The 20962-nt window shown below is 34.9% G+C and overlaps 1 protein-coding gene across 5 annotated transcripts in view; it reads right to left on the reverse strand.

Annotated features, from left to right (window-relative positions):
- LOC150104296 (uncharacterized) overlaps nt 1-20962 on the reverse strand; it is a 273534-nt gene that overhangs the window by 127597 nt on the left and 124975 nt on the right. For 3 of the 5 annotated variants that reach the window (XM_090396904.1, XM_090396903.1, XM_090396902.1), the window contains exon 2: nt 8619-9127. In XM_090396904.1, coding sequence (XP_090253030.1) covers nt 8619-9127 — 509 coding nt within the window. Of the gene's footprint in view, nt 1-8618; nt 9128-10594; nt 10605-15797; nt 15877-20962 lie in introns of those variants that run through there. The other 2 variants (XM_090396906.1, XM_090396907.1) reach the window with 2 other exon arrangements.

Genomic DNA, 20962 nt, shown 5'->3' on the forward strand with positions numbered 1-20962 from the left:
GTCCGCTGTTATTCAATCTGTACATAAACCCAACATTAATGATATTGGGAAGGATTTGACAAGCAACATAAATAATAGTAATCAGCTATTTGCTGATTATTATTATTATTCAGGCCTCCATGGAGTCAAAAGACTCATCGTGGGAGGTCCTTCCTAAGAACATAAAGTCTCTCAAGACTCATCGAGGGGAGGCCCCCCCTAAGAAACACAAAGTCTATCATACCACTCCTTAAACTCATTGACCATTCTCGCTCTCACCACTCCATCAAGCAATGCATTCCATGGTTCAACCACCCTCCATGCAAAGAAACCACTCCTCACCCTCTTGCTCACAGTTTCCTTTCATAACTTCCAGGGATGGCCTCTTGTCATCACTCCTTCCTGCTGTTCAACCAAGCGAAAGAACTCCCCAGTGTCAACCCTGTAACCACCTCTCAACAGTTTAAAAGTCTCAATCATATCACCTCTCCTTCTTCTATCCACCAAACTCTGCAGTCCACATTCCCTCAGCCAATCCTCATAACTATCATTGTACAGTCCTGAAACCATCTTTGTCATCTGTCTTTGTACCCTTTCCACAGTTAATTTATCCCCTTCAAATCCTGGGGACCAAATCTAAGAACAGTAGTCTAAGTGTGGTCTCTGATCAGAGACTTATACAATGGAATGATAACCCTTTTATCTCTGCAGGTCAGTGTCCTTCTCATAATTGCAGCAATCCTCTGTGTTACCTTCACCACCTTTACAATATGTCCCCTAAATTTCAGGTTTCTATCAATCATCAACCCCAGATCTCTTGTTTCCCCTACTTCCTCCAGTATAACTCCTCCCATAGAGTATGCAGCATCCCATCGATGTTTCCCAAACCTCAAGACCTTACATTTTGCTGCATTAAACCGATACCCCCATTCATTTGCCCATCTATCTAGCTTATTCAAATCCTCTTGCAGGGCTACCACATCTGCACTATTACTAATAATCCTTCCCAGCTTCGCATCATCTGCAAACAACTGAATATCCCCTTGCAATCCACTGGCAATGTCATTGATATAAAGGTTAAACAATATAGGTCCTAGTACTGAGCCCTGTGGGATCCCCACTTGTAACCCTCTGCCTCCTTGAAACTGCTCCATCATACACAACTCTCTGATACCTATCAGACAGCCAATCCTGAATCCAGTTGACCAATCTGATCTGACATCCAGACCCATGTGCTGCAACTTAAATATCAGCTTATCATGTGGCACCCTGTCAAATGCTTTCACTAAGTCTAAGAAAATTTATGTGATGTGCGAAGATAGGTAGGGTAATCAGGAATGCTGCTGATATGCAGTACCTGTAGAACAGGCTGGAATTGTGGGCATAGGAAAATGGATGTCAGTTCAATGTCAGTAAATGTAAAGTCATTCACTTTAGCATGATTAGATATCCAATATCATATTATATTGGTGGGATTATGCTTGAAGAAAGCATAATCATTAGGGATCTTGGAGTGGTAGTAGATAGGAAGTTGAAGTTCAGGAGCCATGTGGCAAAAATTGCAAATATAACTCAAAAGGCAACTGCAATGCTGAAATGAATGTTCACATGTAAAGATAAAGATGTCATTTTGCCTCTTTACAAGCCTTGATAAGACCTCACTTAGACTATTGTGTGCAGGTGTGGTCTCCTGGTTTCTGTGGTGATTCTGATATATTGAAGAGAGTGTAAAGGAAAGTGTTAAAAATTATATCAGGATTGTGGGATACTGATTATGAAGACAGATAGAGAATTTGTAGACTGCAGACATTAGCAAACAGGAGAAAGAGGGATGATATGATTGATGCTTACAAACTTCTAAAAGGGTCATACATAATTTCAATTGATGGAATTTTTCAATTTATGGAGGGTTGGTAAAGAACAAGAGGATCCTTAGAAGCTGAGAATGAATGCTGCTAAGAAACGGGTAAGGGCTAGATTTTTCTATCATAGGGTGGTGCATGATTGGAATGGATTGCCATTGGATGTTATGTGTAAGCAGTGTGAATGAATTCAAGAATAAGTATGATAGCTGATGTGTGGAGTATATGGCCTCCCTCGATGAGTCCCTGACTCCCTTGAGGTCTCTCTTAATAATAATAATAATAATAATAATATTGTTATTATTATTATTATTATTTAGGTATTATTTCTGGGAAAATTCCCATGTTACTCTTCTTGAAACTATTACTTTTATGGCTATTATAGCCTGTTTTTGTTTAGGAGTGTCCCTTATTTTAAATACATTGGCTTTTTTACTCAAGAAAATTTTTATGGCATTATTATTATTATTACGGGTATCTCCATGGAGTCAGTAGACTTATCGCAGGAGACCCAAACTAGCAAAATAATATCTGTCATATCTCTTCTTGAATTCATTTACAGACAAAGAACTCACAACTAAGTCAGGCAATGAATTCCACTCATTCATCACCCTCCAGGCAAAAAACCTTGTTCTCACACCCTTGTTAACCACACTTTTCTTTAATTTCCAGGGATGACCTCATGTTCTTCCATCACTATCACACAGCTGAAACATTTCCCCTGCATCAATCCTATAAAAACCTTTCAGTAATTTAAATGTTTCTATCATATCCCCTCTTCTCCACCTATCAACCAACCTCTGCAATCCACAAGCTCGCAATCTATCACTGTAGGGAGCATTTTTTACATCACTCAACTTAGTCACTCTTCTCTGAACCCTCTCCACAGCCTCCTCATCTCCAAGGAATCCAGGTGAACAGACTTGAGCATGGTAATCCAAATGTGGAAGTATCAACGCTTTATAAAGGGGAATAATAACCTCTTTATCTCTGGATGTCAGTGTGTTCCTCAACAACCAAGTAATCCTATGTGCAATCTTGGACACCTTAGCAATGTGTCCCCTGAACTTCATCTCCCTATCTACCAACACCCCTAAGTCCCTAGCCTCATCAATCTCTTGGAGTACTGTTCCATCAATGTAGTATACAGCTGGTAATCTTTTAATCCCAAAATGCATAACTTTACACTTTTCCACATTGAACTGACATCCATTACCTTTTGTCCATTCTACCAGCTTATTTAAATCATCCTACAAACTTTCAACATCAGCTTGATTTTTTATTGCGCTACCCAACTCTGCATCACCAGCAAACAACTGAATATCTCCCTTTAAGCCATTTCCTATATCACTTATATACAAATTAAACAACAATGGCCTAAGCACAGAGTCCTGAGGCATACCACTGGTCACCTGCCTCATCCTAGACTCGGCTCCTCCATACACCACCTTCTGGTATCTCTCCCTGAGCCATTCTCCTATCCATATCACTAATTTAGTATCCATTCCCATCTGCTCCAATTTGCATAACAGTGTTCCATTATATTAAATACCTCTGATTTCTTAACTTCAATTCTAAGATTAGTTATTGCTACAGGTACAGAGATATCCTCATTATAAGTGTATTTTAAAGGAAAATATAGCAGAATAATTGAGGAAGAAAATTTTGTACATACCTTGTTTAGATGCTAGGATGACTTCATTCTACATATTTCTGCTGTTAGGCTGTCAAAGGGGGGAGGGATGTGGGGGGGAGTGTTTGACACAAGGTGGGAAGAATAATTTTGAAAACCCGTTTTTTTTTTTTTAAATAATATATATACATTATTATACTTAAGAGCGCTTCTTTGGGGAAGGGTTTTATGGGGAAACTGGGCAGGGGGAACGTTAATGGGGTGCAAGCCATTTTGGTCGTCTGACCATCATTGGAACATTTTCGGGATGAGTGTAGGGCTATGCCAGGACCGTATGTTGTATCTGCCAAAAAAAGGCATTTATCGTCGCTTATTGGTCGGAAGCGTGACCTGATTTGTAAATTGTGGAGCTTCCAACATTTGGAAATTAGGTTTATTTTAGAAAAAACCCAGGTTTTCAAAATTATTCTTCTCGCCTTGCGTCAAACACTCCCCTCACATTCCCCCCCCCCCCCCTTTAACAGCAGAAATATGGAGAATGAAGTCATCCTAGCATCTAAACAAGGTATGTACAAAATTTTCTTCCTCAATTATTCTGCTATATTTTTCTTTAAATACACTTATAATGGCCTAAAAATTTTCTTGAGTAAAAAAGCCAATGTATTTAAAATAAGGGAAACTCCTAAACAAAAACAGGCTATAATAGCCATAAAAGTAATAATAATATTATTATTATTATTATAGAGATGAGGAAATGCAAGTTATAGACTTGAATAAACATGAGAAAATGGCAGAGAAATAAGCTGACTGAAGGAGTGTATTAAACAGATAAGAGTTACTGGGAGGCTAACTGTTATGGATCTCCGTATATTCCTATCTTAGGCTATTCTTTTGGTCTCTAGATAATTCAAGCCAAGCTAATTCTTTATGTTTTTGAACCACATATCATTCTTGTTTTCTTTTTTTATTGCTAATAAATCTTTTTGAAAAATTTCATGTCTCATAATATCATCCATTATATGATATTTTTCTTTTCCATATTCTCTCTATTATTTCCATTTTTGTACCCATCATCTCCAAAACTTCATTTCTCGTCTTTCAGATATCCATGATATCTTCAAAGCTCTTCTGTACATCAACATCTCAAAAGCATCAGTGTTTCTAATATTATATCAGTGTGTTTTTTCATTTTGATGATAGTTGATTTAGCAATTTTTATTTTTCTCCTAATTTCTTTTTTACATTTTTCATCCTCTGTAATTAGATGGCCTAAATAAGTATAGTTCTATAGTTGTTCTATAGTTTCAATTTCTACTTTGGTTTTTTAACTTTGAGGGTTTTTATCTCTGCTTAGCATGAATGTAGTTTTTTTGGAATTTAATGTAAGATTTTTTTACTTTGTATATTTATTTGCTCATTTAATTTTTGCAAGTTTTCCTCTCTCCAGGAAAATCAATACAGTATTGTCTGCATAACAAAGATCATTTGTCATATCCCTACGTCCCCTAGAGGGTACAGAGGTCTGACATACGTCAGTTTACAGGCCGAAGTACCCTGTGAGAATAGCCAGTGCTCAGCAGAGCGCCAACAGCATCGAATGATTGGTCCCCTTCCAACTACTAACCACGCTCAATGTGGTTAGTAGTTGCAATGTGGGATGCATACCAGAAATTATGTGGATAAATGATCTTTGCTGCAGCAAAGGTTAATCGATTGGTAGAGTCTCCACTACTAATGGCAACTATAAATAAAACTGCTTTATTAGCTGTAAAATTGTCAACTACTTAGTAGCATACTTCTTTAGAGAAATTACAACAAATTATGTAAGATGTCAAAATATGAGATAGATATTTATTGTAATTCTCCTGATGAAGTATACTACAAAGTATATAAAACTAGGTGACATTTTCTAATAAACCAGCTTTATCTATAGTTGTAATGTTGTATGCATACTGGAAATCATATTCATTACATCCAAACCACAGATATATGAATGATTATATACAGATGTAGGAGTAATTTTCTTCTCAAGTCTTAGAAGAAGATTATTCATACATCTTCCTCCAGTTCTAATTTTCAAAATTTCTTGTTTGTAGAGCTTGAACAGAAAGCACAGGACCGTGCCAAACTTTTTTTTTTTTTTCTGGAAGTTCACAACTGATTGATTTGCACATATTCAAGTGCATGTTAGGATTATGTCATTCCTGTCTATTGTCTTTTTTTTTTTTATTAATGCTTGTATTGATTTCTTATGGTGAACACTTTCAAATGCTTTATTATATATATATATAATATTTTTTTCTCTCAGTAATAGTCATTAAACCTTTTTTTATAATATTCCAACCGAGTAAAAATGAATTTTGAAAATAAATTTATATATATATGAATAAAGTAAATAAATAAAGTAAATAAAGAAAATAAATCTTTATATATATATATATATAAAGATAAACATCTCTTTGCATTTCCAAGTTTCTCTTCATTCTGATGAAGATAATCTCACTTGTTTCTCTATTCACATAAATCCATTTAGACATTCATTTCCTGTATAATTCATGACAAAATTATTGTTATGTGGGTCATTAGGCTTACTAATCTGTAATCTTTACAATCAACTGCTTCTCCTCCCCACCAGCCATTTTTAGGATATTATTATTATCCCAGACCTGTGGAATCAAAGACTCATCATGGGAGGTCCCTCTGTCACACTGACATTCCCTGAAGAGAGAGAGAGAGAGAGAGAGAGAGAGAGACACACACACACACACACACACACACACACACACACACACACACACACACACACACACACAGTCATGCATTCCCAATCATTCACCACTCCCCATGCAAAACACTTGCTTTTCACTCCTTTGTTTACACCTCCTTATACAGCTTCCAGGGATGACCTCTGATTCTCATCTCCCACCACTTTATGAAAAACATCTTCAATGTTAACCTGATAATAACTTCTGACCAACTTATATATCTATCATATCACCCTTCCTCTTTCTATCAACTAGACTATAATTGCATCTTCTCAACCTTTCTTCATATCCAACATTCCAGAGACCATAAATGCCCTTAGTCAATCATCTCTGGACCTGTTCCAAAATCTCTTTATCCTTTTTAAAAACAGGAAAACAAATCTGTGTGCAGTAATCCATATGCAGCCTAATCAAGGCCTTATACAATGCAAACAGATTCTCCTTACTTCTACAACTTAGTGTCCTTCACATCATTACCATAATTCATTGTTCTGCCCTCACAATTTTAGCAACGTCTGCTCTAAAATTTCCCCAAATCTTTTAGAAGAAGATTACTCACACATCTTCCTCCTATTTTTACTCTCTCCAGTTCTAATTTTCAAAATTTCTTAACTATAGAGCTTGAACAGAAAGAACACAACTCTGCAAAACAATTTAAAAGTTTTTTTTTTTTTTTGGAATGTTTCTAATAGGAAACCCTCACTCTGCCCTAACTTACTCTATCCTCCACTATACATCTCATCTTTGTTTTAAATTTTGCAACACTGAACTGGCAACCCTGCTCCTATGGCCATTCACTCTGTCTATTCAAGTCCTCTTGTAAAGCCACAACATCTACTCTACTCCTCATAGCTCTTTCTGACTACTTTACATCATCTGCAAACAACCAAATATACCCATTCAAACCTTCCCCAATATTATTAACATATAGGTTAAACAGTAATGCCAATAAAACATACTCCTGAGGCACACCAATAGTAATTTTTTGAATCACACTACACTCTCTACTGAGCAGATAGACAGATCTGGCAGATACCCAGTGAATTTTTGCATGCAGAAGTAGAGTAGAAGTAATGAAGTAGAGTATGGTAGGGCACTCTACTTCACTCCATACAAACATTACACTGTCTCTCTCTCTCTCTCTCTCTCCCTACTAATGGTACTGTCCTGTTTTTCCTGGTTTGGCCTCAGACCTCTGTTTGTGGTGCCATGAACATTGAACTCCAAGAGGAATCTGAACATTCTGAAAAATGCAATGCTTCCTACTTTGTAGTATTTCTACCAAACTGACCACTGTCTCTTTCAGCAAAACAATGCACTATATCATAAGGCTGCTGCTATAACTGTATGGTTTGTAAAAATGAACATCACCACACTTGACTGGCCTCCACAGAGCTTAGATCTCAACCCTATTGAACATGTGTGGAATGAACTAGAGTGTCAGGTGAGATCAAGGGACATTTTCCCCACAATAGTCTAGGACCTGATGCCTGCAGGAAGAATGGTCCAAATTCCTACTGATTGCTTTCATACATTTGTGGAAAGTATGCCCCATAGGATTGCTATGGTCATCACAGTAAAAGGAAGTCCTACATCTTATTATAGTGGGCACCATGGCTGTTTATAAATCTGAGTGTTTTTTTGGAACCTGCTTAGACTAGAAAAATATTCAAACCAAACGTATGACTTTAAATTACAAAATCTATAATTATGAACTAAAATTGTGAATGAAACATACAAGTAGTTTTGACCAAAAGTATTAGTTCTTAAATATCAGGAAATATTTAAGTGTTACAAAAATACTTATATGAGAATGGCATTTATTCTTTTCCTTGACCACACTAAGCTATAAGCAAATAGCGGCTCTACTCAAGCAAACTCTAGTAAGATTCTGAAATTATATAACTCTAACTTAGCATAAACTATTCTCAGTAGGCATTATCTTTTTCATACCTACAACACATGATAAAGTTAATATCACTGTTTATTACAGTGACCTTAACAACAGTTTCAAATGCTTGGCATAAGCATTTAGGGCTTTACTAAAATCTCATTAGCCAGAAGGCAAATCCTTAAAAGTGACCTGAGTTGACTTTGCAGAAGATGCTATTATTTAGTATATTTAGGAGACAAAATAATTACATCTAAAACTTTCAATAAGAGTTTGCTATTTCTAATGTGCCTGGGCAGAAATAAAAATCAAAAATGCTTTGAATGGGTCTGCAAATATCTTTAAAAACTTAAATTACTAAATACTGCATCACTTGAATTTCTACAAGTAATGATAGCTTTTATTCCACTCTACCATTCTGTTATTTAGATATAAATATACTGATTAAAAATGGCAGAAATCATTAAATAATTCATTAATTTACTCACCTCTCTTACTATTTTTGGTGCTAGTTTGAAATGAGGTTTGTGGAGAGCTTGTCGTTTCCTTGAGCGTGATAAAATTTGCTGTGTCTCATGGATAACACTTAACACAAAGTCCTTGTCTTGATCCCTTGCTACTAAACATGGCCACTCATCATAGGTTACTAAGGCTGCTTTATGAAAACGTGAAATATCACTTTCTTGGACTCCACAGAGCATAGCTACAGTACTAGTAGGCTTCAAAAGCTTACCAATTTCAAAGATTTCCTCAGCATGTGAGTCAATAAAATCAAGAAAATCTGGAGATATTACCACCAAAACAACCTTTGCTTCTGAAAAGTGCTCATTTCTAGCACTTGAAAGAGGGAATGGAAGGTTTTCTATTTGTTCATGTTCAATAATGATTGGGTCTGTACTTTGAATAAAGCAACCAGTTAAATATTGATCCCATTCAGCTGCATCAGCACTAAACAAAATAGCAAGATCAGGAGGTGGTGTCATCTTCACGCTGTTGCCTGAAACAATGATAGTTTAATTAATTTTGCTTTAAACAGTAAAAATAATAATTACCTTTTTAACTTAAAATAACTTACTTAATAAATGAAATTAAAAATGAAAATGAATAATTATAGAAGAATAACTTAAATGATTGCTCATAGCAGGTAAGAGAAGCAGAAAAAATAACTGAATTACTGAAATAATTGAATTACCATCTAGATGGAAGCAGTGCAGTGATTGATGTAAGAAAATAGGTGGATGAACTCAAGGTGCTTAAGATATCAAAAAAATATCTCAATATGAATACAGGCATGGGGTGAGATGGAATGTCAGTGTATGAATTGTAAGAATGTACAAAAAACATGCCAGTGCTCCTAACCAGGCTGTCTCAGCACTAGAAAGATCCTAAAGGAGTGGTAAGAGAGCCAGATAGTTCCATTACATAAATAAGACTCCAAGAGTGACATAGCAAATTACAGACCAGACAATATTTCAGGAGTCATAGGTAAGGTACTAGAAAAACTGGTTGTCAGAATTAAGAAATTTGGTGGACTATGCTGTCTCTCTAAGCTATGGTAGACAGCACAGCTTTCTAAAAAGGCAGGTTGTCTGTTGGTTATTTGAAGTTACGGCCATCCACCTAAAGCTATAAGGTCAGTGTATTATGTCTAGTGTGTGTGCACGCGTGTGTTCTGATGGCAGGTATGTTTGTTTTGCAGGATAAAAATTCCTGGGTTTCTAGGAGGAAAAACCCTGACATCACATGAGACCAGTTAACTCATCTGCAACTGTGAAAGGCAGGTCTTGCCTTAATAATTCACTCGTTTTCTATGAAAAAGTGAGAGTTGAGTTAGATAGAGAAAATGCCTACATCATGGTAATGCTGGAATTTTCAAAGGCATATGACAGAATACTACAAAGAAATCTATTATATACACTGAAGCAAACAGGGATAGATATGAAGCTGGTATTATACTCTATGGTGGCAACATGTCTTTGTGAAATTATTATACTTGACAAGAAATTATATTCTTGTTTCCTTTATCCAAGTGTAAGCAATAAAAGTTTGCAAATGAAATATCTTCACAATTAGCTAATTGTGTACAGAGGCTGGCTTTGTGAAAGTAAGTCTTGCCTTAGTAATTTCCTCACTTTTTACTATTTTAAAGTGATGGGCAAGCTGGATAAGGGAAATGGTCAGGCCCGGGTGCATTGCACCCACTGCACTCCCGAGATGGCCAGCCTTCGATTTCACTCCAATATATATTTTTCATTGGTGTCTGTCATTCCCCCTATCCATGCAGCCATAACCCTATTCATATTCCCTCCAACCTATGCAATAGCTTTCCGTGCGGTATTCTGCCAAATACATTGACAAAATCAACTATCACCAATCACGAAGTGTTTGGTGATATCACGAAGTGTTTCTGAGTGAGCTACTTTGGTACAACACCATTAATGTAATTTATTTAAAACTTGCCTACTTTTATTACATTGCAAGTACACAATTCTTCAAGCAAGCGCATTTTGAAATGAGTAAACTGAGTACTGTATTATTATTATTACGTGACACCTTTATTATAATATGTATGTGTAGCGGAGTTGAGTAGTGCCCTCCCGCGATTAGTCCTTAAAGGTGTTACGTAACAATAATAATAATAATAATAATAATAATAATAATAAATTTGGAAAATAATTAATATGACTGGCTTAAAAAAAGTGTGTGTGGGTGGGGGGGGGGGGTTCCTCATATCTGTGTAATGCGTCTCATTTTAGCAGATGATTGCTTTAAAACCAAATACAAAAATCATCTTTTAGACAAACGGTGAATTGTCTGAGAATTCCACTTCATCATACATACAGGGCCGTCTTCATGGGTGTGCGAACTGTTCGCACAGGCGCTCCGCAAAGCGCAAAAAATTGAAAAAAGAAATCAATTTTTTTAATTATTATATAAATTAACGTTGTAATTATTATATTAAAAATATTATTATATAGAAAAATATATGTATATAATTTTACGACCAACTATTGTTGTCATAGTAAGCGAAATAAGATCGTACCGCTAGAGCCGTAGTATTTGAAACTACTCTAAGATACATAACAATATCGCACAACATAGTGTTAAATAGGGAAAAGCGCATTTAAAAACAGGTGTTTTTAATAATTTTAAGGAGTTTTTTTTATTTTAGTTTATGATTTTATGAACAAGTAAGTATATGCACGTACTGTCATGGCAATTTTTTATGTGACATTACTTGCACAACATCTTAAAAAATATATTTTGTAAACTGGTTTTAGGTTATCCGACATCAGAATTTTTTTTTCTTCAACAGCAGTTTTCAATCTATATTAGATTTATTTATTTTCTAATATTATCTATTTTAGATATATTTTATTTATCAGGTAAGTAATTTTGTTTTAATTTATTAACTTATTTTATAATGAAATCTAGCGTATTTAATTCTAGAGTATGACTAGTCGTGAGAGAGATTATTATGGAAGGAAATACCCAAGTGGACATGAAAAACGAAAGGGAAAACAAGAAAAAGAAGAGACTGGGGAACGTCAAAGAAATTCACTGTTTAAATTTATGAAGTTGAACTCATATTTGTTCAGATATATCGGTTGATAACGGGAGTTCTGAAATAACTACAAACAGTTTTTCGGCTTCAACATTAATTAATAATGAGAGTTCTGAAATACTCAAAGAAAGCGGGTTCAATACTCATTGTTTGACGCGATTGGTCAAACAATGAGTATTGAACATCCTAAAACTGAGACACCAAAGGAAAGTGAACTATTTACTATTGATGATCCAGCAACATGGTCCAAAATTTTGAACAACGCAACACTAACACAAATTGTACAAGGTGGTCCACCGTCTCCTCCGACTGAAAATGATTTTCCAAAAGGTGACAACAAGAGGTGTTTTTCCACAGCTCACTATGTTAGGAAATTTGCAAACGGAGAGAAGCAAACAGAAGAGGGCTTGTATATTCAAACTTTTCCAATTCTATTTTTTGTTTCTGTTGCAAATTATTTTCTTCTGATGCTAATTTTTTTTTATCTAATGATGGCGTTTCTGACTGGCGACATGTAAGTGGAAGATTCAAGTGGCACGAACGAAATCCAGTGCACATTAAATGCATGTATTCATGGACACAAATGGAATGTAATTTAAAAAAAATCACAATACAATTGATCAGGCAAATCAAAATGTCATAAAATATGAAGCAGAACGCTTAAGAAATGTTTTAAGACGAATAGTAGCAGCAATTCTTTATTTATCCGAACATGATTTAGTTTTCAGAGGTAATTTTGATAATTTGTACACAGCCCATAATGGTAATTTTTTTGGAATCATAGAATTAATTGCAGAATTTGATCCACTTTTAAAAGATCATTTAATGCGATGTTCGGGGAAAATAATTATATGTAAGAAACAAAATTCGTATCTATCACCCATTGTGCAAAATGAATTAATTGTTGACATGGGAACCAAAATTCAACAAAATATTGTAAATATGATACGACAGGCAAAGTACTATTCAATAATTCTCGATTGTACTCCTGATGTTAGTCATCAGGACCAAATTTCAGTAATTTTTAGATTTTTACATATATCTGAAGCAGATATTGAAATTCGTGAACACTTTTTGATGTTTTTAACAACTAATGACACTACTAGTAAAAGGTATATATGAAAATAAAAAATCACTTTTGAATAAATTAAATCTTAAATTGTCAGATTGTAGAGGACAAGGGTATGATAACGGAGCGAATATGAAAGGAGTATATAAGGGAGTCCGTGCTTACATTTTAAATGAAAACAAAGCATTTTATACTCCTTGCGCCTGTCATAATTTAAATTTGATTTTAGGGAATGTTGCAAAATCATCAATTATAGCAATAAATTTTTTTAATGTTATACAAAAAATATATACATTATTTGCTGCCTCAACTTCATGCTAGGACATATTAAAGAAATTTGTTAAACAATTAACTCCAAAACCGTTATGTGATACAAGATGGGAATGTAGAATAGAATAAGTTAGAGCTGTACGTTTTCAAATTCCAGAATTTTTAAATGCACTAAAAGAATTATTTAAAACTGTATCAGATAATACTATCAAAGTAGAAGTGGTTTCAATATATGAACAAATAGATTCATTTGAGTTTATACTAAGCCTTGCAATTTGGTATGAGCTTTTGTCAAAAGTTAATTTAGTAAGTAAAGTATTACAAAATGCAAATATTTCCATATTGATCCACCTTTGCTTCGAGTTGCCTTGGTGAGGTACTACCAGGTGGTCACTTACACTTGGATTTCATGCCGATAGTTCGTCGGCATGAAACTCTTAGATCGTAGTTTTCGATCTTAGAGTTTTGCATACTGGCTGTAAAATAATAAGGGATTTTTATCCCCTTAATTTAATTAACTTCGCCAGAAAAATAGCCGTTTGGCTTTTCATCTTAAGCATATTAGCTGTTTTGAGATTGCTAAAGAACTCTCAAATCTATTAGAAACAGAAATTAAATTTAAAGAAAGAAAGGAAGAAAAGTATTTTTTGATTATGAAACGCCTGATGAATCACACATAGGTGATAAAGATAATTTAGGATAAATTTCTTTTTTGTAATTTTAGATACTGCTCTACAATCTGTCAAAAAAAAGATTTGAAATGTATGAAATTCACGAAAAATCATTTGGATTTCTTTATGATATTAAATTAATAAGAAAAATGACAGAAAATAAATTAAAATTTTGCTGCAAACAGCTGTATCAAAAATTAAATACAGATATTGGTGAATTTCAATTTTACAATGAATTAATTATTTTTAGAAATATTGTTCCAGAAGATGCACCCATTAATATTTTAAAATTCATAATTGTAAATAATTTGTCGGATATTTATCCAAATATTACTACTACATTTAAAATATTATTGACCAGTCCAGTTACGGTCGCATCAGCAGAAAGGTCATTTTCCAAATTAAAATTATCATAATAAAAACCTATTTGCGATCTTCTGTCTCAAGAACATTTGTCGTCCCTAGCAATAATATCTATAGTGCATGAAATTGCAAAAAAAAAAAATTATTTTGATAGCGTTATAAATGATTTTATTGATAAGCGCATTAGGCTAAATAAAATTTAATATATTAAGATTTTTTAAATCTTATAAGTTGTTATACATATATTTCATTCTTTATGGTAAAAATTGATATTTTTTTCATATTTTTATATTATTATTTATATTATTAAATAAATCATTGTTCTCGCGTATTTATATGATAATGTGTACTTACATAATAAAATAATATATCATGTACATACAAACATTTATTTTTTAACTAATTTTTTCCCTTTACTTAAATTGATGCTAAAGCATACTTGTTTATTTATGTGCATAAATATTTTTCATATTTGATTTAATTAATTAACAAGATATTCTTCCATTTAAAATTTCCATAAATGTTACTAACTTTCAGGGGCCCCGCTTTTCCATTTCGCAAAATGTAGAAACGAGCTGCATACATACCAAACAGGGCCATAAGGCTGTCATGGTTCCTAAGCTATAACTTTTAAGAGAGCCCCCCCCCCCCACACACACACACACTTAGTTGGTAATTTTTTGGTTTTTATACTAAAGGCGAAGCCCTCTTGTAACGTGAAACCTAGGCTGTAGCATGTCTACCTTATGCGCAAATCTGGCCCTGACGCCAGTTTTAAGAAATAATGACAAGCGCCTGTAAAAAAGCGCAGTTGAAAAAACGAACAGGGCAAATTGTCCTTTGAATGCAAAAAAAAAAAAAAAAAAACACTGCGTCTGATCCTTGTCATGATGCGATATAATCGTTTCAGTTGAAAGTGAGCTAGAGTAGCAGGTAGCTCTTCGGTAGAGTAGCAGGCAGGGCCACCCCTAGGAATTTTATCGCCCCGCAGCATATTTTGCTGCCCCTTTCCCCTTATTTTTCGTATAGTTTATGCCAATTTTGCAGCCCCCCCCCCCAAAAAAAAACTCGTCGCCCCGTGCAAATGCACGTCTTTCACCGTCGATAGAGCCGGCCCTGGTAGCAGGATTTTTTTACTCCACAGAAACAGAAAATCAGCTCGAGTCCTAGACCTCCGATTAAGCGATTAAGTCCTAGACCTCCACTGAGATGTCATGTAATAAAAACAATACAATAAAAGGACAGCAGTACTATTGAGCGATCTATTATTCCGAACCGACAAACTTATTATTATTATTATTATTATTATTATTATTATTATTATTATTATTATTATTATTACTAGCTAAGTACTGTGTTTTTTTTTTCAATATTGCTTGGTAGTATTATATAATATAATTTAAGAATAGAAACGAAACTAAGTTTTACTATATTCATATCGCTCTATATTAAAATATAAAGAATTTTCATTTTAAAAAATGTATCGATAAAAATTATAACTTTTGTTTAAAAAAAAAAAGTTCAGTATTATATAAGGCCATAGCAGCCCAGTGCAAAAATGTCGTATAAAAGGGCGCCTCCCCTTTAAAATTAATTCTATCAAGTAATCCAAAGGTAATCTTATTCCCTTACTGATTTATAATGCATTTTTCAGTTTTTTTTAACAATAAGTTACCTATATTTTCGCTCGACAACAATTCCACTCTAATCAGCAAACAAACAGCATTACCTTTTAATAAACCATAATGTCAAACAACAAGCCGAGTTATTCTCCACGCCGCCAGAAGCAACAACTTTCACTTTTCCCAACCTCATAAACGAGTGAAACTACTCAAGGCCATACAACCATTGTCATTTGCGACATTCCATCCGTCTGCTACGTCACAGAAAACAAAGTCGAGAGGTTTCATCAACATCACGATGCACGTGGGATTTCCTAGACTTGAGCATGCTTTCCTCCTGACACCGACCGGTACACAAAGTTGGACTTTTATCTTTACACGCGAATAAGCCCCCCCCCCTCACCCACACACACGCACATAAAAAAAAAACTTAGTAGTAAATAATGATAATAGCACATAACATCAAATAATATTTGATTTGATTTATAAACCAAAAACAGCATTTTTAGAGTATTTTGATCAGTCTGTATTTAAATGTTCAACTTTTGATATACATGGCCTTCGACTTTCACAGGATAGAGACATAAGCACTGTGTTTTATGCGGAAGAAATGCAATAAATCATTTGCAGAAATACATCTGCTTTAGTTACAAGCCAAGCGCTATGATCGAATAATCAGCTGATACATTCTTTTTTTAAGCTTCAGAGGGTGTTGTTAAAACACTTTCCTTAAAATCTCATGAATATATATATATATATATATATATATATATATATATATATATATATATATATATATATATATATATATATATATATATATATATATATATATTAGGGTGACCAAGTAATTTTATAAACTTGGTTATTTTTAATCCCAAGTAAGCAAACAGTAAGCTTGCGCCTGAACGTAGTTCAAATCTAAAGGTGGTGCAACACCAGGACAACTCATTGTAAAGGTGGGTAAAGCTTTGATCACTATTCTTAGTATTTTCCATAATGTAAAGCACATCTCACTAAGAGATGTATACTGCAATACATTATGGGTGGGGTCACTACCCAGACCGGTTTCAACCTTATGAATAAGTAAAGCCGTCTCTAAAAATTCGGACGATCTCTATGCCACTCAATTGTGGGCGAAAGACCGTCCATCTCAGCGTTGGCTCCACTCAGTGATGGTCTTCCACCCACCACCACCACCACCACCAGCAGCGAGCAGAACCGCTCATGTTCCGAAGAAAAGCATTCACCGACAAAGCCCCTCACTGGGCCGTGCCGGAAAACACTTTCCCTGGAGACTCAAATTGCTCCCTTAAGGCAAAAACCTTAAGAAAGCGAACTCATAATAGCCCCCCCCCCCCCCACCGGTTTCAACCTTTTTTGAGGTCTCCTCAGTGAGTAGCTAGACTCTAAATACCAAGGTTTTAGTAATACAGAGCCTTATCAACTTCACCTATACAAGTTGCTACAATGTGTTTTTATTTTGAATAAGAATCTCTGGAGGAGATATAGATGTAAATAAGTTTTTTTACCTTGGGAATAATGTATATTATATTAGGGCTACCAAGTAATTTTATAAACTTTGTTATTTTTACTCCTAATCCCAAGTAAGCAAACAGTTAAGTTTGCGCCTGAACGTAGTTCAAGTCTCAAGGTGGTGCAACACCAGGCAACTCATTGTAAAGCTGGGTAAAGCTTATTCAAAATAAAAACACCTTGTAGCAACTTGTATAGGTAAAGTTGATAAGGCTCTGTATTACTAAAACCTTGGTATTTAGGGTCTAGCTACTCACTGAGGAGACCTCAAAAAAAAAAAAAAAAAGGTTGATATATATATATATATATATAGTTTTATGAAAAAAAAAAAAAATATATATATATACAGTAATCCCTCGATTAATGCGCCCCCGATCAGTGCATTTTCAATTAGTGCGTTATTTTTTTTTTCGATACCCAAATTCGATTAGTGCGCCTATATACATCTTAAAAAATCACTCACAGAATGAAATAATTTAGTTACCGATTTAAAACATTTTACAAAGTTATTTTTAATGGCATACTACACTACTTCCATGTACACTATGTATACTATGTTCCAAATTTTTACCGCCAAAATTTATGTCGTCTGCTATAGTACGCCCACAGATTCGAGACCTTTCGACACATGTCACAAAAAGGAGAATCCATTCCGATAATAGGGTAATCAATCCGTCTTCTGGGATGAGTTGTTTATTATTACACGTCGGAAAATTAACTTTTCTTTTATGATCATTGTAGTTTTTAAAGTGGTAACTATTTTATTATTATTATTATTATTATTATTATTATTATTATTATTCGTGACACCTCCAAGGAGTCCGAAGACTAATCGCGGGAGGACACCCACCATACAACTGCCTCAACCACTACACCAAACCTTACTACCAATCATCTCCATCAACGCCATCTACCGCCCACCATGTTGGAAAATTTTACGTATAAAGCACGTGATTTCGCGTGTTGGTGACCAATTCGTACGTCTTTCATTTCTTTCTCCCCTTCAATGACCAAATTCAAGAGTTAATTAAATCTCGTTCTGAAGAATTGAGTGATCCCGACCTGCTAAATTTAGATGCCCAGCGGGAAGATCCCGAAAAATATGAAGAAAATTTAACCGCTGATAGTCAGCCAAAAGAGATTTCACAGAAACAATTTGAAAATATTTTTCGTACAATCGAAGTTGTTAAGCAGCAATGCTTACAGGCTGATCCTGATGAAGAGAGAAGCAGTAAAATTTGCAGAAGAGTAGAAGAGGCAATAGGGCATACCGTCGGTTGTATGGAAAAAAAAGAAACGAAATGCCCGCCAAGTTACGTTAGCTCAATTATTTGTTAAAAAGTAGAGTAATAAATTTATATTCTGAATATGTTTTATTGTCTTTCAGCTTCATGGTTTTCCTTTAACTAGACCCTGAGACGAGACGTACCCTAATTCTTTTATAAAAACAATTAAAGGTCAAAAAAGAAATCTGAGGAACGAATTATACATTTTCCCATAGGTTATTATATTCGATTAGTGCGTTTTCGATTAATGCGCCTGTTTTAAAGAACGCATTAGGCGCACTAATCGAGGGATTACTGCGTGTGTGTGTGTGGGTGGGTGGGTGTGGGTGGTGTGGTGTAGAAAATTTTTTACCTTGAGTGTATTATACATTAAAGATACCAAGAAATTTTATACTTGGTTTTAATCCTTTTCCCAAGGAAGCAAAACAGTGTTTTGCACTTGAAATATATTCACGTCTGAGCTACTTGTGTATAGAGGCTAATGACTTCAAATGCCTTCATTAGATACGTATTGCCTGAGCACGCCGCATCTTTCTAAAGTTTCCTTTGGTACTGCATTTATTAGTTTCAATCTTACCATCATACCATATCTGACAGCCAGTACTGTGAAGAGCCTGTTGGACATAATGTGAGGCATCTTTTCGTCTCGCACATTCATCTTTCGAAAGAAAGACCTGGGTTCGATTCTATCATGAGGCACGAATTTTACCGAATCTTATATGGGCTTTTTGAACTGAAGGTTAGTCCATCTCATACGTAGGGTAACGGATATTTTTCTCCGAAAACTTGAGTTTTTTCTCCTGTATGGCAGGCAAACAAGGCAGAGATTACACGCAGTTAACTGACAAAAGTGCGTTTAGTGTGTAGTAGACGGTGATGCAGACGGTGACTTATGTAGAGCTGATGATGTATCGTGTAGTGAGAAGCAGCCTCCTACGATGAGTCCAGGGACTTCATGTAGGTCTCATGTAATAATAATATTTTTTGTGATTGTCTATGATACAGCGATTCTTCCCGTTCTCTTGTTAGACTTCAATTATGACCTATGCTGAGCTTTCTGAGATTTTATGTTGGAAATTGTTTGACAAGCACCGATATTATTATTAATAGCGATCTGTCGGTTTAGTGCTGAGAGCATTATCTTCTATCTGGAAGCATTGGACTTTTTTTTCTTTTTTTTTTTTTCAGAAGTCCAATGCTTCCAGAGATTAATTATGAGTGTCCAATCTGTAGACCAGACCGTTGGAGGTCTGGTCTGCAGATTAGACACTCTAACGTAGCATCCTTACTTTACAGTAGCGTCCTACTGTAAATAGCATTTCTCATGAATGAGTCCAAGTCTTTACAGCGGAGATAATCTTGCTTCGAATTAAGCCATGTGTTACCATGATATTCGTATGAAATACCCTTCTCTGTTAGATGCTATGTGAGGCCAGAATTTTTTATCTATTGCGTTCTGATTAAAGTGAAGATTTTCCACCAAGGTGTGAGTGGGAAACACACACACACACACACACACACACACACACACACACACACACACACACACACACACACACACACACACACACACACACACACACACACACACACACACACACACACACACACACACACACACACAATTAAATAAATCCTTTTTAAAAAAAAAAAAAAGTGATGCGTACAATTATAAAATGCAGAGTTTTTGAATATGAGCACCAGTAAGGTCACAACGAGGGTTTTCTGTGCGAATATATTATCCTGTAGTCTTTATGTACAATCGGCTTATGTAATAATAATAATAATAATAACAATGCTATTACATTAATAATGGTGTAATGCATTCTCAGCAGCATCAGAACAGCCGTTCAACAAAACCCACCACTGCGGAGTGCCCGGAGAGACTTCATCTTATAGTAGATGTTTACGGGTAGCCTGACGAAAGTGTTCATAGACCCAATGCAAACTTGTTGTAGCGGAGGAACACAACTCTAATCAGGGCAGTGATTAGAGTTGTGTTTCTCCGCTTATTTCGTAAAAGATTCTTCTTTGTATGAGAGTACGAAACCGAAAGTTTTCATTTGCAAACCTAATAATCGAAACTTCTCTATAATATAACTGCAGCATGCAATAAGAACGAGAAAGCGATGATTTCATTTGGAAGGCGGAAGGGCTGTTTAATTCATATATAATTGAGGATATGTTTGTGGAACAAAAAAAAATACTTTTAGTTATTTAAAAATTTATTTAAAAATCGCATTATAAAATTCAGTCCAAGCAGAATAATTCTGAAGAGCATTAAGCAAAGCACTGTTTGGATTATTTTAAAATGCATTAATTACTAGCATATGGCAACAGAAGGTTTTTTTTTTTAAGTAAATAAAGTTATTTACATACTGTTAGTGTCATCAAAAATTCTTGATGATCAGATCATGATAACTGCAAGCGTCTTTAAGATATATAACTAA

Source organism: Typopeltis vanoorti, chromosome 8 (genome assembly GCF_054136105.1).
Source record: "Typopeltis vanoorti isolate ZY-2024b chromosome 8, IOZ_Tvanoo_1.0, whole genome shotgun sequence".
In the NCBI taxonomy this organism is placed as follows: domain Eukaryota; kingdom Metazoa; phylum Arthropoda; class Arachnida; order Uropygi; family Thelyphonidae; genus Typopeltis; species Typopeltis vanoorti.